General features: G+C 42.1%; 1 protein-coding gene across 1 annotated transcript in view; it reads left to right on the top strand.

The window, feature by feature from the left end:
• The first annotated feature begins 724 nt into the window (after positions 1-724).
• Positions 725-14,956, top strand: part of LOC148509562 (vomeronasal type-2 receptor 26-like) — a 96,529-nt gene continuing 82,297 nt past the window's right edge. The window contains exon 1 of the mRNA XM_088442963.1: positions 725-1,006. Within this exon, the coding sequence (XP_088299089.1) occupies positions 818-1,006 (189 nt within the window). The 5' untranslated portion in view covers positions 725-817. The remainder of the gene's footprint in view (positions 1,007-14,956) is intronic.

Genomic DNA, 14,956 nt, shown 5'->3' on the forward strand with positions numbered 1-14,956 from the left:
GTGATTTTTGCAGTTTTTATAAATTTTTGAAAAAAAAAAGATCCAAAACCAAAATGTGCAAGGGCAGTTTTGCAAAATCAAATCCAGATCCAAAACATTGAAGGAGATACAGATCCAAATCCAAAACAAGGAGTTTGGCCCCATTCTTAATAGTAATGCACTTACACAACGTGCAAAAATATAAGCCTATCATTAATAATCTTTAAAAGGTATGTCTTTGTCCCCCATGTCTAGAATCTATTCAATGTAGCCATAAACATAAAGTATTAATAGTGTAATACTATTTATTATAATGCACATAAACAATTAAAACACAGGAACAGTAGACATACATGTGTGTAATCCAGAATTAACAAGGTTCAAATTGTATCACCTGACAGATGAAAGAAGGAGTTGGATACATCACAAGTGTTTAGAGAATCCAAGGGGTCCACCTGATGCCGCTGGATAAATTAGCCAGATGGATCGAAGCAGCCGATGTCTGTCAGCTCTTTGGGATAATTTAACTCTAATTTATACTGATACAAAAAATAACTTTTTTGCGAATATTTCACCGACATGAGTTATGCTGATTTGCTTGTTCTTTCAACATTTCAGTGTTTGCTAACTTTTGTATGTTTGTTTATACTGTTCATTTATGAACCTTCTGTGCATTACATATATGCATATTGACAATATAATAATTTTTAATATGATGAAATACATTTTTCATAGTGCTTATAACAGAGAATATCAGCAGCTTCGAGCTTTTATATTTGCAATTGATGAAGTTAATAAGAACCCGGACATTCTGCCCAATGTTACTCTGGGATATCATATGTATGATTCTTGTGGATTTATAATGAAAGTTCTAAAAGATGTTTTACAGATACTGTCTGGGCCAAAGAAAACAGCTCCTAATTATTCATGCATGGAGCATGGTAAGCTGGCCGGTTTTATTGGAGATCTGCATTCTTTCACTACTTTTTCAATGGCACAATTCTTAAATCTCTATGGATATACACAGGTATTTGCTGTCTAAATTGTTTCAATAAAATACAGGAAATTAAAATAATATTTATATATTTAAGGAACTGAAATATTGGGGGACAAAAGGCTCATACAAAACCTCTAATCACAAAGGTAGTGTATATACAAGTCAGTGTTGGCCTAATAGTTTATTTTTAGAGGTACCAATGTATCTTCCTGTACACCCTGGTGACAGAGACATTGAAGCATCTGATAGAACCTGGGTGATACTAAAGGGGATGTGACAAAATTTGAAAGGCAAGGCCACGCTCCCTAAAAATCCACATGAAATACTATGTGTGCCTTTACAAAATAGCACAAGTCACTGCAATGTGAACCTGAGCCACCACTGAGCCCTTCCAACAGGCAAATACCCAGGTTATAGTACCAGTTCTCCCTCCTCTTGGTGCCCATGTCTGGCTCCGATGAAGACCACAAATGGGTAATTAAAAGGGGGAATTCTCTGAGTTGCTCATGTGCTATCTACAATGTGTTAGTGTTAGTAATGTCAGTAGTGACATATTGAAATTAGAAGCAGTAATCATCTGCCTACCACTCTACTGTTATCTTCATCTGTCATTTTCCATAAATATTAATTTTTAATTGACAAGTAAGTGTGATAATATCTGTTGTTTTAAACAAGTATTAACTAATTTTATGAAATATTCATCAGATTGTGCCAAATAGAAATTGTGTTTGACTTTAACTTATAAAAAAAATAAACTCACCAATAACTGGTACAATCACACTCCAAAGATTGAGCAGTTGCCTAGAGCTAATAAAAAGAGTTTAAAAGTTAAAAAGGAATGTTTTGGTGGTTTTAAAAATTTCTCAAATCTTTTAAATCAATTTACAGTAGATATTTCAAGAGAAGATTCTGTTTTTTAGAGGGAGTATGTATTACTATACTTGCTGGGTGTTGTGGCCTTGTCAGCTGAGCCACAAATCATGAAAGTTAAAAAATATATATTTTCTTATGATTAAGAAATAAATACCTAGGTTTTTAATTTAATTTAGATATTTCATAGAAATTTTGTGTGATTTTAAGTGGCATCATATAATATTACTGCACTTTCTGGCTTCAGTGGTCTCCTCATCTGCACCCCAAAATAAAATCTGAAGAAAGGAAATTTTGTGAGTCTAAAAAAAAATTCTCAATAGTTATAAAAGGAAAATTGTGAGCTTTTGAGATTCAGCCTACCTTACTATTCTTACTTGGTGTGGTGGTTTGGTCATCTGTTAAAAAAATGAATTTTTCATTAAATTTAGATATTCAATTCAAGTTAGATATTTGAAGCAGATATTGTATTTTTGAGAGGCAACATATATTACTAAAAGGTGGTGAACCGCGCTCACTAGTGTGTCTGTGGGGGTGGATTGAGGCAGGAGGGAGAGGGAAAGAACAATAGGGGGGGAGGGATTGTGGGGGGGGAGGGGAGGTGGGGGGAGGGGATGTGCGTGTATCTGGAGGTGGGGGGGAGGGGAGGTGGGGGGAGGGGATGTGCATGTATCTGGAGGTACGGGGGTAGGGGGTGTAAGAGTGCTGCGCCTGTGGTAGGAGTACCTGCTCCTACCTAGTTTGGAGACTGGAAAAAGCTGGGTAAGGCGCACTCTCTATTTGGTGGGGCAGTGTGTAAAGTGCTTTGGTATGGGTGAACTGTATGACAGAGAGACGTAGATGGTGGTGTTGGGTCAAGGTATTTTATTAGTTTAAATAGGCACAATGTTACTAGAGGGTGATTGACCCAGGGGCAATGGGGGGAAGAGCAGGATGGGTGCACGGGGGGGAAGGTGGGTAGACCCTTTTAGGGGGCTCCTTTTCCGTGCAGTTCTGGACCAGCACGTTGTCCCTGCTGGACCTTTGGTCGACAGTCTTAACGCCCGGCACAGTGTAGGTGGAAGTCTGGTAAGGATGGATGATGAGGCGGCGTCCCGCAATTGGTACAACTTACCTACCGGTAGGTGCCTGTGTAGGCATTGCGATTTGGGGGTGGTGGTCGGCAGTCTCTGATGGTATATGGCGGCAGGTTAGATGGCCGTTCTTGTTGTGCTGCAGCAGCTGGTGCGGCTGTGCCCCGTGGTGGTGGCACCGATGGTCTTGTTTGTGCTGGCAGAGTGGGTCAGTGTGGTGGATGGAGCCTGGCTGGATGAGCAGGCTGCGGCAGGCCGGCGTCTCCGTGTTGTGGGATGCGGGCCGGTACCTGCACGTGTGTAACGTCGTGCAGCGGGACAGCCGGGTGAGGCTGTTCAGATGAGGGATGCCGTGTGTGTGCAGTGAACGCCGGCTCCTCGTGGTTCCTGCGGCTGTTGGCGCCCAATGGGGTGGGGAGGCTGTGAGCCGGGCGTGTCGCGGTCACAAGGCGGGGCTGCCACTCGCCGGAGGTGCTGGCGGCTCCTTGTGATCAGGGGTCGCTGGGACGGCAAGGGGGGGTTGTTCTTCGGTGGGAAAGAAGGTTTCCAGGACGTGATGGTAGGTGTGTGTCTCCAACGCATTTCGGCTGTGCCTTAATCATGAGTGCTCACAAGCGGGTCGATGGTGCCCAAGTGCGCATGCGCGAGACTCGAATAACGACAGCCAAGCCGTTGCTATGGGTCTCGCACCAAAAGGGGCGTGCTGTCGATGGTGAGTGACAGCACGCCCCCTTTGGTGGGCGTGCCGGGGGCGTGGCTGCCCAGACGGAGGCGTTCCCATGGGAACGCCTACCATCTGGGTCCGGCTCCACTGACATCACTAGTGATGTCAATGGGAGTGTTTTTGCTCTGATAGAGCCAAAAGCACTCCGGGCTTGTGGCAGATGAGACCCTACCCCTACCACAAATGTCTCGTCGCAAGCCCAATGGTCACGATGGTCTTGACCATCATGACCATCTTTTTGGACGCTCGCATAAGCTGTGGGTGGTCACCCATAGCTATGCGAGCGGCCAGGAGGCCACTCCAATTTCAGCTAGGACGGCCCTGATTCAGAGTGAGCGCTCTTGTCAGAGCATCCGGCTCTGAATCAGGCCCAGAGTTCACAGGCTGGGTTCACCATCACAACCATCAGTGGTTGATGTTTGCAAAAATGGTTAGAACTGGGCCTCTGGTCAGCTAAGAAAGCCTAAGCTTACTCAGGCTGACCAGCTTGCAAGCCCTGGACCCATGTGACCATTGTCGCAGTCACTGGGCTTGCCAGACCCAGAAAATGGGGCGGACAAGTCCCCATTTCCGGGAACGGCACCTGAGCCTGCCCTGCACCACCCCTTAAATGTCTCTGCCTGTCAATAAATTAGGGGCTCTAATGGGTCTGCATGCGACTACATAGGACACATTCTGCACACTCACAGAATGGATCCTGCACATGCGCAGATACCCTATAGTCTGGAGTCAAAGTCAGCACTGCCTACAGCTGCAGTAATTTTGTGTCCCCCTCCACCCTCAGCATACCTCTCCTCCAACCCTGTAGTTACTGCCCGCTGCATCGCCTCCAGTTCCAGTGGCTGCTCTGACACGTGGTCTCCCAGCAGAACACAGTACAGTTTAGAAATAAAAACCATTTTTTTTCTAAACTCTATTGTGTTCTGCTGGAAGAACATGTGTCAGTCCAGCCATCGGAGCAAGAAGATGGACCAGAGCACTCGAGGAAGACACTGGGGGACCTGTCCATTGTGACACAGGTAAGTCTCACCTACTATTCGCCACCTCACTGTGGCGAATAGTAACTCAATCAAATTCCAAAATACATAAGTTTCGGAATTTGATGAATACCATAATTTCCATATCCCCATACTAATGTACTAATGTACTTATGTATGGGGAGTGTGGAAATTAACAAAGGCGGAATTAACCAGGAAATATCAGTGATATCTCCTGTGTTAAGTCTCTTCATGAATACTAAAATAACGTTAATTAAGGAAAATGTCCTTAAAAACTTTATTTTAGTGTTGATGAATAGGCCAGTTAGTGAAAGTAAGGGTAAATTAAATTAGAGTACAAATAATTATCAAATTATAATGCAACATTATACTGTTCATCCCAGATAATAAATAACTCATGATTACCTTATGACCTTAGTGAATCAGGATATCTCCATGTGGGCACTTAAAGTTGATGTCTTATTCTAAGTGCACAATATAGAGATTAGCAGAGATGGGAGCAAACCTGTTTCCCAAGGTGATTTTCAATGATGGTAACCAATAAGTAGAAACAAAAAGAGAATAATTGTGTGTAAAATAAACAAAATAGCATCCAAAATAATAGAATTGTGCCCATCTGAAATTGCATGCTCTTGAATGAGATACCGTAAATTAACTTTAACTTCCTCTGCAACATATTGGCATATAGAACTTGAATATGGAAGGTGAGGTATTGGCCAACTAATACTTCTGTTGTTTTGTAATATACAGTATGTGTGGTGTCTTAGTTATATGACTTTAGATTGGTGACGTGGCTCTGAAGGAGAGTGTCCACAAAGTGAGACAAGTTCCTGATGTAAAATGCAAACTGAGGATAATGATGGGTGGCTGAGTCTGATAGGCTTAGTACATCTCTATCCCTCCTACTTATACTAAAAATATTATTTGTAGGGCTGCTATGAAGACAATAAGGGGTATAATTACTAAAGTGAGAGTTTTTAGAAGTGGAGATGTTGCCCATAGCAACCAATTAGATTCTAGCTATTATCTTCTAGAAGGTGCTAATTAAATGTTAAGTAGAATCTGATTGGTGTCTATGGGTAATGTCTCCACTTCTAAATACTAGGGGTGTGCACCGGCCACTTTTCGTGTTTTGTGTTTTGGTTTTGGATCTGGATCTTTCTTCGTGTTTTGGATCTGGATTGGTTTTGCCAAAACCACCCTTGCGTGTTTTGGGTTCTGGGTTTTGTGTTTTGGATCTGTATTTTTTTGAAAAAAAGCATAAAAACAGCTAAAATCACAGAATTTGTAGGTTTTTCTGCTCCTATGCTATTATTAACCTCAATAACCTTAATTTCCACTCATTTCCAGTCTATTCTGAATACCTCACACCTCACAATAGTGTTTTTATGTCCAAAAGGTTGCACCGAGGTAGCTGGATGACTATGCTAAGCGACACAAGTGGGCGGCACAAACACGTGACCCATCTAGGCGTGAAACTGCAGTGGCAGACAGGATGGCATTGAAAAACTAGGCCCCAAACTGTACATAATGCAAAGAAAAAAAAGAGGTGCAAGATGGAATTGTCCTTGGGCCCTCCCACCCACCCTTATGTTGTATAAACAGGACATGCACACTTTAACAAACCAATCATTTCAGCGCCAGGGTCTGCCACACAACTGTGGCTGAAATGATTGCTTCGTTTGGGCCCCCACAAAACAAGCTGGCAATTTATCTGTCCCTGCACAAACTGGCTCTACGGAGGCAAGATGTCATCCTCATCCTCCTCATCCACCGATTCCTCACCCTCTTCAGTGTGTACATCCTCATCCTCACAGAGTATTAATTCGTCCCTGCTGGAACCACAGGTCCCTCTGTACGTTCTGGAGGCTGGTCTCCCTGGAAGAGTTGATAATTCATTTTATGAACATCATCTTCTCCACATTTTGTGGAAGCAACCTCCTACGCCTTTCGCTGACAAGGTTCCCGGCTGCACTAAACACTCTTTCGGAGTATACACTGGAGGGGGGGCAACTCAGGTAAAATAGAGCCAGTTTGTACAGGGACCTCCAAATTGCTTCTTTTTCCTGCCAGTACAGGTACGGACTGTCTGACATGCCTACTTGGATGCTGTCACCGATGTAATCCTTTAACAGACAGACGCACGCTTGTCGCTGCTGCTTTGAGGATTCAAGTGCAGCTACAGCCCACACAATTCACAAAGACAGAAAAAAAAAAGAATATTTTTATTGTTTGTGGAGCACACTTTGAGGGTTACACCACCCTTTAACAGACAGACGCACGCTTGTCGCTGCTGCTTTGAGGATGCAAGTGTGGCTACAGCCCACACAATTCACAAAGACAGAAAAAAGAAGAAGAATATTTTAATTGTTTGTGTAGAACACTTTGAGGTGTCACCACCCTTTAACAGACAGACGCACGCTTGTCGCTGCTGCTTTAAGGATGCAGGTGCGGCTACAGCCCACACATTTCACAAAGACAAAAAAAAAAGAACAATATTTTAATTGTTTGTGTAGCACACTTTGAGGGTGTCACCACCCTTTAACAGACAGATGCACGCTTGTCGCTGCTGCTTTAAGGATGCAGGTGCGGCTACAGCCCACACAATTCACAAAGACAGAAAAAAAAAGAACAATATTTTAATTGTTTGTGTAGCACACTTTGAGGGTGTCACCACCCTTTAACAGACAGACGCACGCTTGTCGCTGCTGCTTTAAGGATGCAGGTGCGGCTACAGCCCACACATTTCACAAAGACCAAAAAAAAATGAACAATATTTTAATTGTTTGTGTAGCACACTTTGAGGGTGTCACCACCCTTTAACAGACAGACGCACGCTTGTCGCTGCTGCTTTAAGGATGCAGGTGCGGCTACAGCCCACACAATTCACAAAGACAGAAAAAAATAGAACAATATTTTAATTGTTTGTGTAGCACACTTTGAGGGTGTCACCACCCTTTAACAGACAGACGCACGCTTGTCGCTGCTGCTTTAAGGATGCAGGTGCGGCTACAGCCCACACAATTCACAAAGACAGAAAAAAAAAGAACAATATTTTAATTGTTTGTGTAGCACACTTTGAGGGTGTCACCATCCTTTAACAGACAGACGCACGCTTGTCGCTGCTGCTTTGAGGATGCAGGTGGAATCTAGACAGGATTTGGAACCGAGGACACACTACCTCCATGGAGAGTAGTGCACTTTGTGGGTTACACCACCCTTTAAGAAATGAGCCAGCCGGCTCTTTACTTATGGGACACAGGCGCACGCTTGGCGCTGCTCCTTTGTTGATGCACGTGCAGCCACAGTGCACACAATTCACAAACACAGAAAATAATTTTTTTTTTGGTTTGGACTGGAGTGTACTTTCGGGGGTTACAGCACCCTTAACGGTCAAGCCAGCCGGCCCTTTACTTATGACACAGGCGCACGCTTGGCACTACTTTGTTGATGCACGTGCGGCTACTGCGCACACAATTCACAAACACAGAAAATAATTTTTTTTTTGGTTTGGACTGGAGTGTACTTTCGGGGGTTACAGCACCCTTAACGGTCAAGCCAGCCGGCCCTTTACTTATGACACAGGCGCACGCTTGGCACTACTTTGTTGATGCACGTGCGGCTACTGCACACACAATTCACAAACACAGAAAATAATTTTTTTTTTGGTTTGGACTGGAGTGTACTTTCGGGGGTTACAGCACCCTTAACGGTCAAGCCAGCCGGCCCTTTACTTATGACACAGGCGCACGCTTGGCACTACTTTGTTGATGCACGTGCGGCTACTGCGCACACAATTCACAAACACAGAAAATAATTTTTTTTTTGGTTTGGACTGGAGTGTACTTTCGGGGGTTACAGCACCCTTAACGGTCAAGCCAGCCGGCCCTTTACTTATGACACAGGCGCACGCTTGGCACTACTTTGTTGATGCACGTGCGGCTACTGCGCACACAATTCACAAACACAGAAAATAATTTCTTTTTTGGTTTGGACTGGAGTGTACTTTCGGGGGTTACAGCACCCTTAACGGTCAAGCCAGCCGGCCCTTTACTTATGACACAGGCGCACGCTTGGCACTACTTTGTTGATGCACGTGCGGCTACTGCGCACACAATTCACAAACACAGAAAATATATTATTTTTTTAGCACTTGGGGGGAGCACCCCTGATGGACAGAGCACCCCCTGGACAACACTGCAGCACTCCTTTAGGACTGGGACACTGCACAGGACTTTGGAGTGGACACAGCCCCTATGGAGAACTGACTGCACAACACAGTCCAGCCAGCCCCTATGGACTTTGAAGTAGTGGACACAGCCCCTATTAACAACAGCAGCACAGCACAACACAGCCAGCCCCTATGGACTTTGAAGTAGTGGACAACAGCAGCACTACACTACACTACACTACACAGCCCTAACTCCCACCCTCCCTCTTCACTGTCCACAGCCGAGTGAGAAAATGGCGCCGACGTGGGTACCTTATATAGGATCCAAAACCCGCAAGACTCGGAAGGCGGGATGATGACGTTTTGCCTCGATTTCAGATCCGAGTCAGGCGGGAAAAGTCGAGCCTGATTCGGATCGGACTCGGATCGGGGGGGCTCGGGGGGGTTCGGATTTCAGAAATCCGAACCCGCTCACCCCTACTAAATACTAGTAAATATACCCGTAAATGTTCAAATTTATTTTAACTTAATTAGTAAAAATAGACATTGATAGACTGTAATGTGCATGAGTTATATAATGTAATTTAACATTTACATTTGCCACTGCCAATAAACATGTTAATGAGTAAGTCAGGTGCACTTCTGACTACTCCTGAGCCTATACCATATGCATGTGCTACTCTTGCAAAGTTATGTACACATGTACCATAAATAGGGGCACATTTTATTTTTACAACATAGACACACAGGGCTAGGATTACTAAAGCTTCTAAATCAGACAAGTGGTGGTGTAGCCCATAGCAACCAATCAGATTATGTCTATCATTTTCTAGAATGCAATAGGGAAATGTTAGAGAGAATCTGATTGGCTGCGATGGGTAAAACCTCCACTTTTCATTTTTAGAAGCTTTATTAAAAATTACCTCAAAATTTCAGATTTACCATCAGACAAAGATTCTTTCATGGCTTCTAATAGTCATTCCTAGCGTACAGCAGATTTGCAGAAACTAAGTTACTCATTTTTTGGACAGTATCTCTGGTCGACTTTGTTTGTTGGCTCTTGGATGAATCTCGCTTTACATGAAATGGGCATTTTGTGGTGAGAAATGGGCAATGACCAGGCAATCACACTGAACGGTTTCCTATTTTGTGTCATGAGAGAATTATGGGATTGTTGTGGGCATATAAGTAGAGTTCTGTGTATTATGAGTCATATATAGTATATAGGGAGGGGAAGCCTGATTCTGACATATTTCTTGCACCGAGCATAGGGCTGGTGCATGAGCCAATACTGGGATATAATGATGATTACAGCTGTGGGCAGAAAAACAGTGGGCAGAGTGGCTTCCTGTTTAAAGCCACATGGATCCTCACATTAGCATAGGGTATTAAGAGGGAGATTTAATAAAGCTTGGAGAGAGATAAAATTTTAGATAAATAGCACCAACCAATCAGCTCCTGTCATTTTTCAAACACAGCCTGTAAAGTGACCAGTAGGAGTTGATTGGTTGGTGCTATTTATCTCCAATTTTATCTCTCTCCAAGCTTTATTAAATCTCCCCTTAAATCTGTACATGGCTCATGCAAAATAGAACAACAAACTCCTTCATACTCTGCATGGACCCCTGTATCGTATAACGGCCACTAGTATGCTCTATGTCAGTGTTGGCTAACCTTGACACTCCAGCTGTTATGGAACTACATAACCCAGCATGCACTGCTACAGTTTTGCTATTAGGGCATGCTAAAACTGTGGCAGGGCATGCTGGGATATATAGTTCCACAACAGCTGGAGTGTCAAGGTTAGCCAACACTGCTCTATGTAATGTACTGCTATTACAGAAATGCTTTGTTTTATTAATTCACTTTCTGTTGAACAGTATTTTGACAACTAGAATGCTTTCTATAGTATATTGTATGAAGACCACTAGAATGCTCTCTGTATGGTATTCCATTTTTCATATATTCCTTTGGCTAAAAAGATGCACACACCCATATTAGACAAACCATGTCTACACATTCCAATTATTATGTTGCTGGTACATTGATAGAAGGACTTAGGTCACAATCTATTATTGCCCCTTCTCAAGGATCAAAACTATCAGCTATTCCATAAAAGTCTCCCAAAAATCTCAGATCCGCCCTACAAGCTTACACAAAACGGTCATCAAGTAGCGTTGGACTCTTTTGCATGCCAAACTTATGTAAGAGAAATTGCATGCTATAAAAGTATATTTGCATAAATTTGTTGTTTCAGAAGCATTTCATGATGTATCTACTGTAAATTGAAAACAGTAGTATTTCTATCAGGTGCACATAAGGCATTATGTATTGTATGCCTCACAATAGTATATACAGTATATGCAGCACAACATTATAAAAGCACAACATATTATGAGGGCATAGTCGTGCCCTTATATTATGGCTGAATCTAAAAAATGGATTTCTCCCATAGAGAATTCTCAAGGGGGTCATGGTGTTTAAGGGGCTACACCTCAAAAGCTAATATATGTACTAAGCTGAAATGAAGCATTAGCGGGTAGAATTGTCGCTCAGTGCTCCATGCCAAATTGCAGGGCAAAGCATAAAAAATTAGGATTTGGGAGTAATCTAAAGTTTCAACTGTCAGTTTTTCTGACACTCTCAATTAGGCATCACCCCTTAATTCACATAGAATATTTTTATCACTTCTCTAATTGTTTGTTTATTCTTTATGTGATTTTAATTCTTTCACATTTCATTAATACTTATTGATTTATCCTTACACATATATCCTTTACACTTCAGTATCACCTTTTTTCCCCTTTTTGTGTTATACCCTGGGGATGGTCCTTGGCTGGAATTTTTGGGGAGCCTTGCTTCTTGTACGTGAACCCCTTAATGTTAGGGATGCCAGTATAGAGGAGCCTTGACAATTGGTCTGGCGCTTATTCATATATTTGCAAATGTATGTAACTAATACCTCTGAATCTCTATTATCATGTAGGATTTAAGTATTTTTGATTTTGCTACAGTGTGCTGGGGGTAAATCCCTTTTTTCTGTGCTCAGTGTAAACCCCGCCTTTTACAAGCACCTGTGGTATCATTAAGCTGATTTGAGCAACTACCATATTTTTTGTTTGCACTCTCAATTAGGACCTCTTTTCTGCTGTTCTCTATAGGGGAATTTTGGGAAGGCATAACTCAGGGTAGTGGCAAATTTAGACTTGGATTTTGTTTCATTAGGTATCTATTGTTCCAGGGTAGATGCTTTTGGGGTTCTGGTAACTTAGAAAGTTACAGTTTTTAAACTATTACCTCAAGAATGCACCATTGCAGAGATAGGAAGTTTCAACTTGTTGCACAGCCTCAATTGGTGCCTTCAGCAGGTGTACTCACTGTGACTTCACTTGGGTGCACCAATACGGCTGTCAATTGTGGACTTTTGCGGCACTGTGACCTGGCAATGGCAGCAGGTGATAACAGTGGTGTGGACCCGGCGGCGGTGTGGCCAACAGTGTGGCGGCGGTGCGGCTATTTGCAGTGTGGGTGTCAGCAGCTGCATGGGTGTCAGTGGCTGTGGTTTGGGTAACAGCAGTGGAGGTGTGGGCATCAGCGGGACCTAGCAGCAGTGAGGGAACTGGTGGCAGTGGGGGAACTCTGTGAGAGTGCGGAATCTGTAGTTAACCACAGAGTGTGATGGCATACCATATCTGTACTGCGCAAGGAACATGTCCATTAAGGAATCAGCCTTAATGATCATAATTTAATTGCTTTTTGGCGTTTGAGTGGCAGAAATTCAGTAGGTTTTGTGAAAATTCAGATCATGCCTAAGAAACCTTAATGGGACATGTGAAAGTGCAAGGTTTTTTGTCTATCGAATTTATATTAATACACATGGAAAAAATGTCTTCTCAGTTAAAACTAACAGTGAAAGTCACATATGATATAATAAGATTCAAGCACCTTAGTATCAGTTTTATACTATTTTAGAATCAAAGCTTGCATATAAATTATAATTCCTATCTTCTTTTATTTATTCTATCAGCATTTTCACATATTATTCATCCATCTCTACATGAGGTTTATATTGTGCAGTTAACTACTATTCCAAGGGTTGAGTTTAACGATCACATCATCTGTAATCTAATAACATGGTCAATATTTCAATTAAATAATAATTCATACGGAAGTTCTTACAATTTTTGCAAAATTTTTAATGGTAAACAAATATTTGTTTAACAAAAGATTAGAACTAAATTAATTTTGACCACTACTTATCCATGAAAGTAATTCAGTAACTGTTACTTTTAAGAATTGACACTATTGTCATTTCCAGATCAGCTATGGAGCGAGGGACCCACTGCTGAGTGATCGGATCCTGTATCCAAACTTCTTCCGCACAGTGCAAAACTACCAGATGGAACATGTGGCCACAGCAAAGTTGTTGAGAAGTTTCGGTTGGAACTGGGTCGGAATCATCAGAACAGATGATGATAATGGAGAACGGGAGATGGAGAATCTGAGCAGGGAATTTAATCATTATGGAATTTGTATTGAGAGCACCTTTAAACTTCCGCTATCAATGGGAAAACTTTTTAACGTTGTAATTCCAAAAGCTGATGTTATTGTTATTTGTGGGACAGTTCATTTTTTGTTATCTGAGATATTGCACATATTTACAAAAGATCTGTACAAAAAGACCTTTATTTTTCCATCCTCATGGTCACTTGCAACAGAGCTTCGTCAGATAAGAGAGATAGCTTTATACAGTTTACTATTTTCACCACCATTACATCATATATCTGCCTTACAGGAACATTTATTCAGATCACACAGTCAGAGCCCTATATTTATGGAACATATATTTATTCAGGACATATCAAGCTTGAGAGGACCTTTTACAAAGACTGATTTCTTTTTAGACAGTGCTCCTTTTCTTTGTAATAACTACACTGGGGGGATGAATTTCACGCAGCATTTTTATAATTTATCTGGAGACCCGGCCACCTACCAAGCATATATCGCAGTCCTCAGCATGGCGCAAGCTTTACATGATGTGAATGTAGCTTTAAAAATGCATGGAGAAAATAATGGTTTAAAAACATTTGCATTTGAACCTAAGGTGAGTGGAAATAATAAAATGATGTGGAATAAAAGATAAATTACTGCATTTTCAGCACAAATGAAAATAATTTAGTAGATCTAATTAGTTTCAGCAGTGGCGTAAGTTCATCCCAGATGCCCGGAGGCAAGTTATAATTTGGTGCCCCCCCTTTAAAAAAAAAAAGGAAAAATAAATGGTGCATATCTATCTTATATATATCTAACTGATTCATATCTATCTATCTACCTATCTATCTATCTCATATCTATCTTTCCATCTATTTCATAATACATGGTTATGGTGGCTTCTCAGGTGCCGGGAAGAGGTGTCATGTATTGGGCGGCCGTGACGGTACACTCCGGGTACATAGTTACAGTGCTAAGTGGGATGAATATATTGTGGGCAATGGAGGAGGTACCCCTTCAGTGCTGGAGCCCGGCGGCAGGCGCCTCCATTGTCTCCAAAAGTTCTGCCCCTGAGTTTCAGGTCATCATTGAATTTGAAAGCCAAACTGAACAATCTGTAAATTTTCTATATTTTACTCCCAATACTGGAGCCTACTTACTAGCTTATGCTTATGCCAGTATAACCATATCTAATTGACATTCCATGTGTCTACTAAAGATGTATTTTCTGAAAATGAAACCAATTTCCGAGTGGTTATGACTCGGATCTCTCCGCCATTTTTTGATTCCAAAACGTGGTGAAACGCCATCTAGCTGGCATTAGATCTCACATGTTTTGGATGCATTATAAGTCCCTCCCATGGCGACTCGTGAGCCATTTCACACAGGACAGAAGGAGACAGCTGTGTGCTGCTGACAGTGCTCAGTTCATCTGACCTATTTCACACAAGACCACTAGAGAGAGCTGGTTGCTTACTGAGCTCACCTCATTTAGTTCAGTTAAGATTGAAATATACATTTAGTCATATTCCTCCCTAAAAGGTTTATTTACCACTACCTTTGGGAATCCTCTCTAATTTTAGTTAAATAGTATGTTACTGTACTCCATTTTAAAGTTTTCCCTAGCTAGTGAATAAGTGGACACAGGTTATA

This window comes from Taudactylus pleione, unplaced genomic scaffold (assembly GCF_031769625.1).
Source record: "Taudactylus pleione unplaced genomic scaffold, aTauple2 ptg000319l, whole genome shotgun sequence".
Taxonomy (NCBI): domain Eukaryota; kingdom Metazoa; phylum Chordata; class Amphibia; order Anura; family Myobatrachidae; genus Taudactylus; species Taudactylus pleione.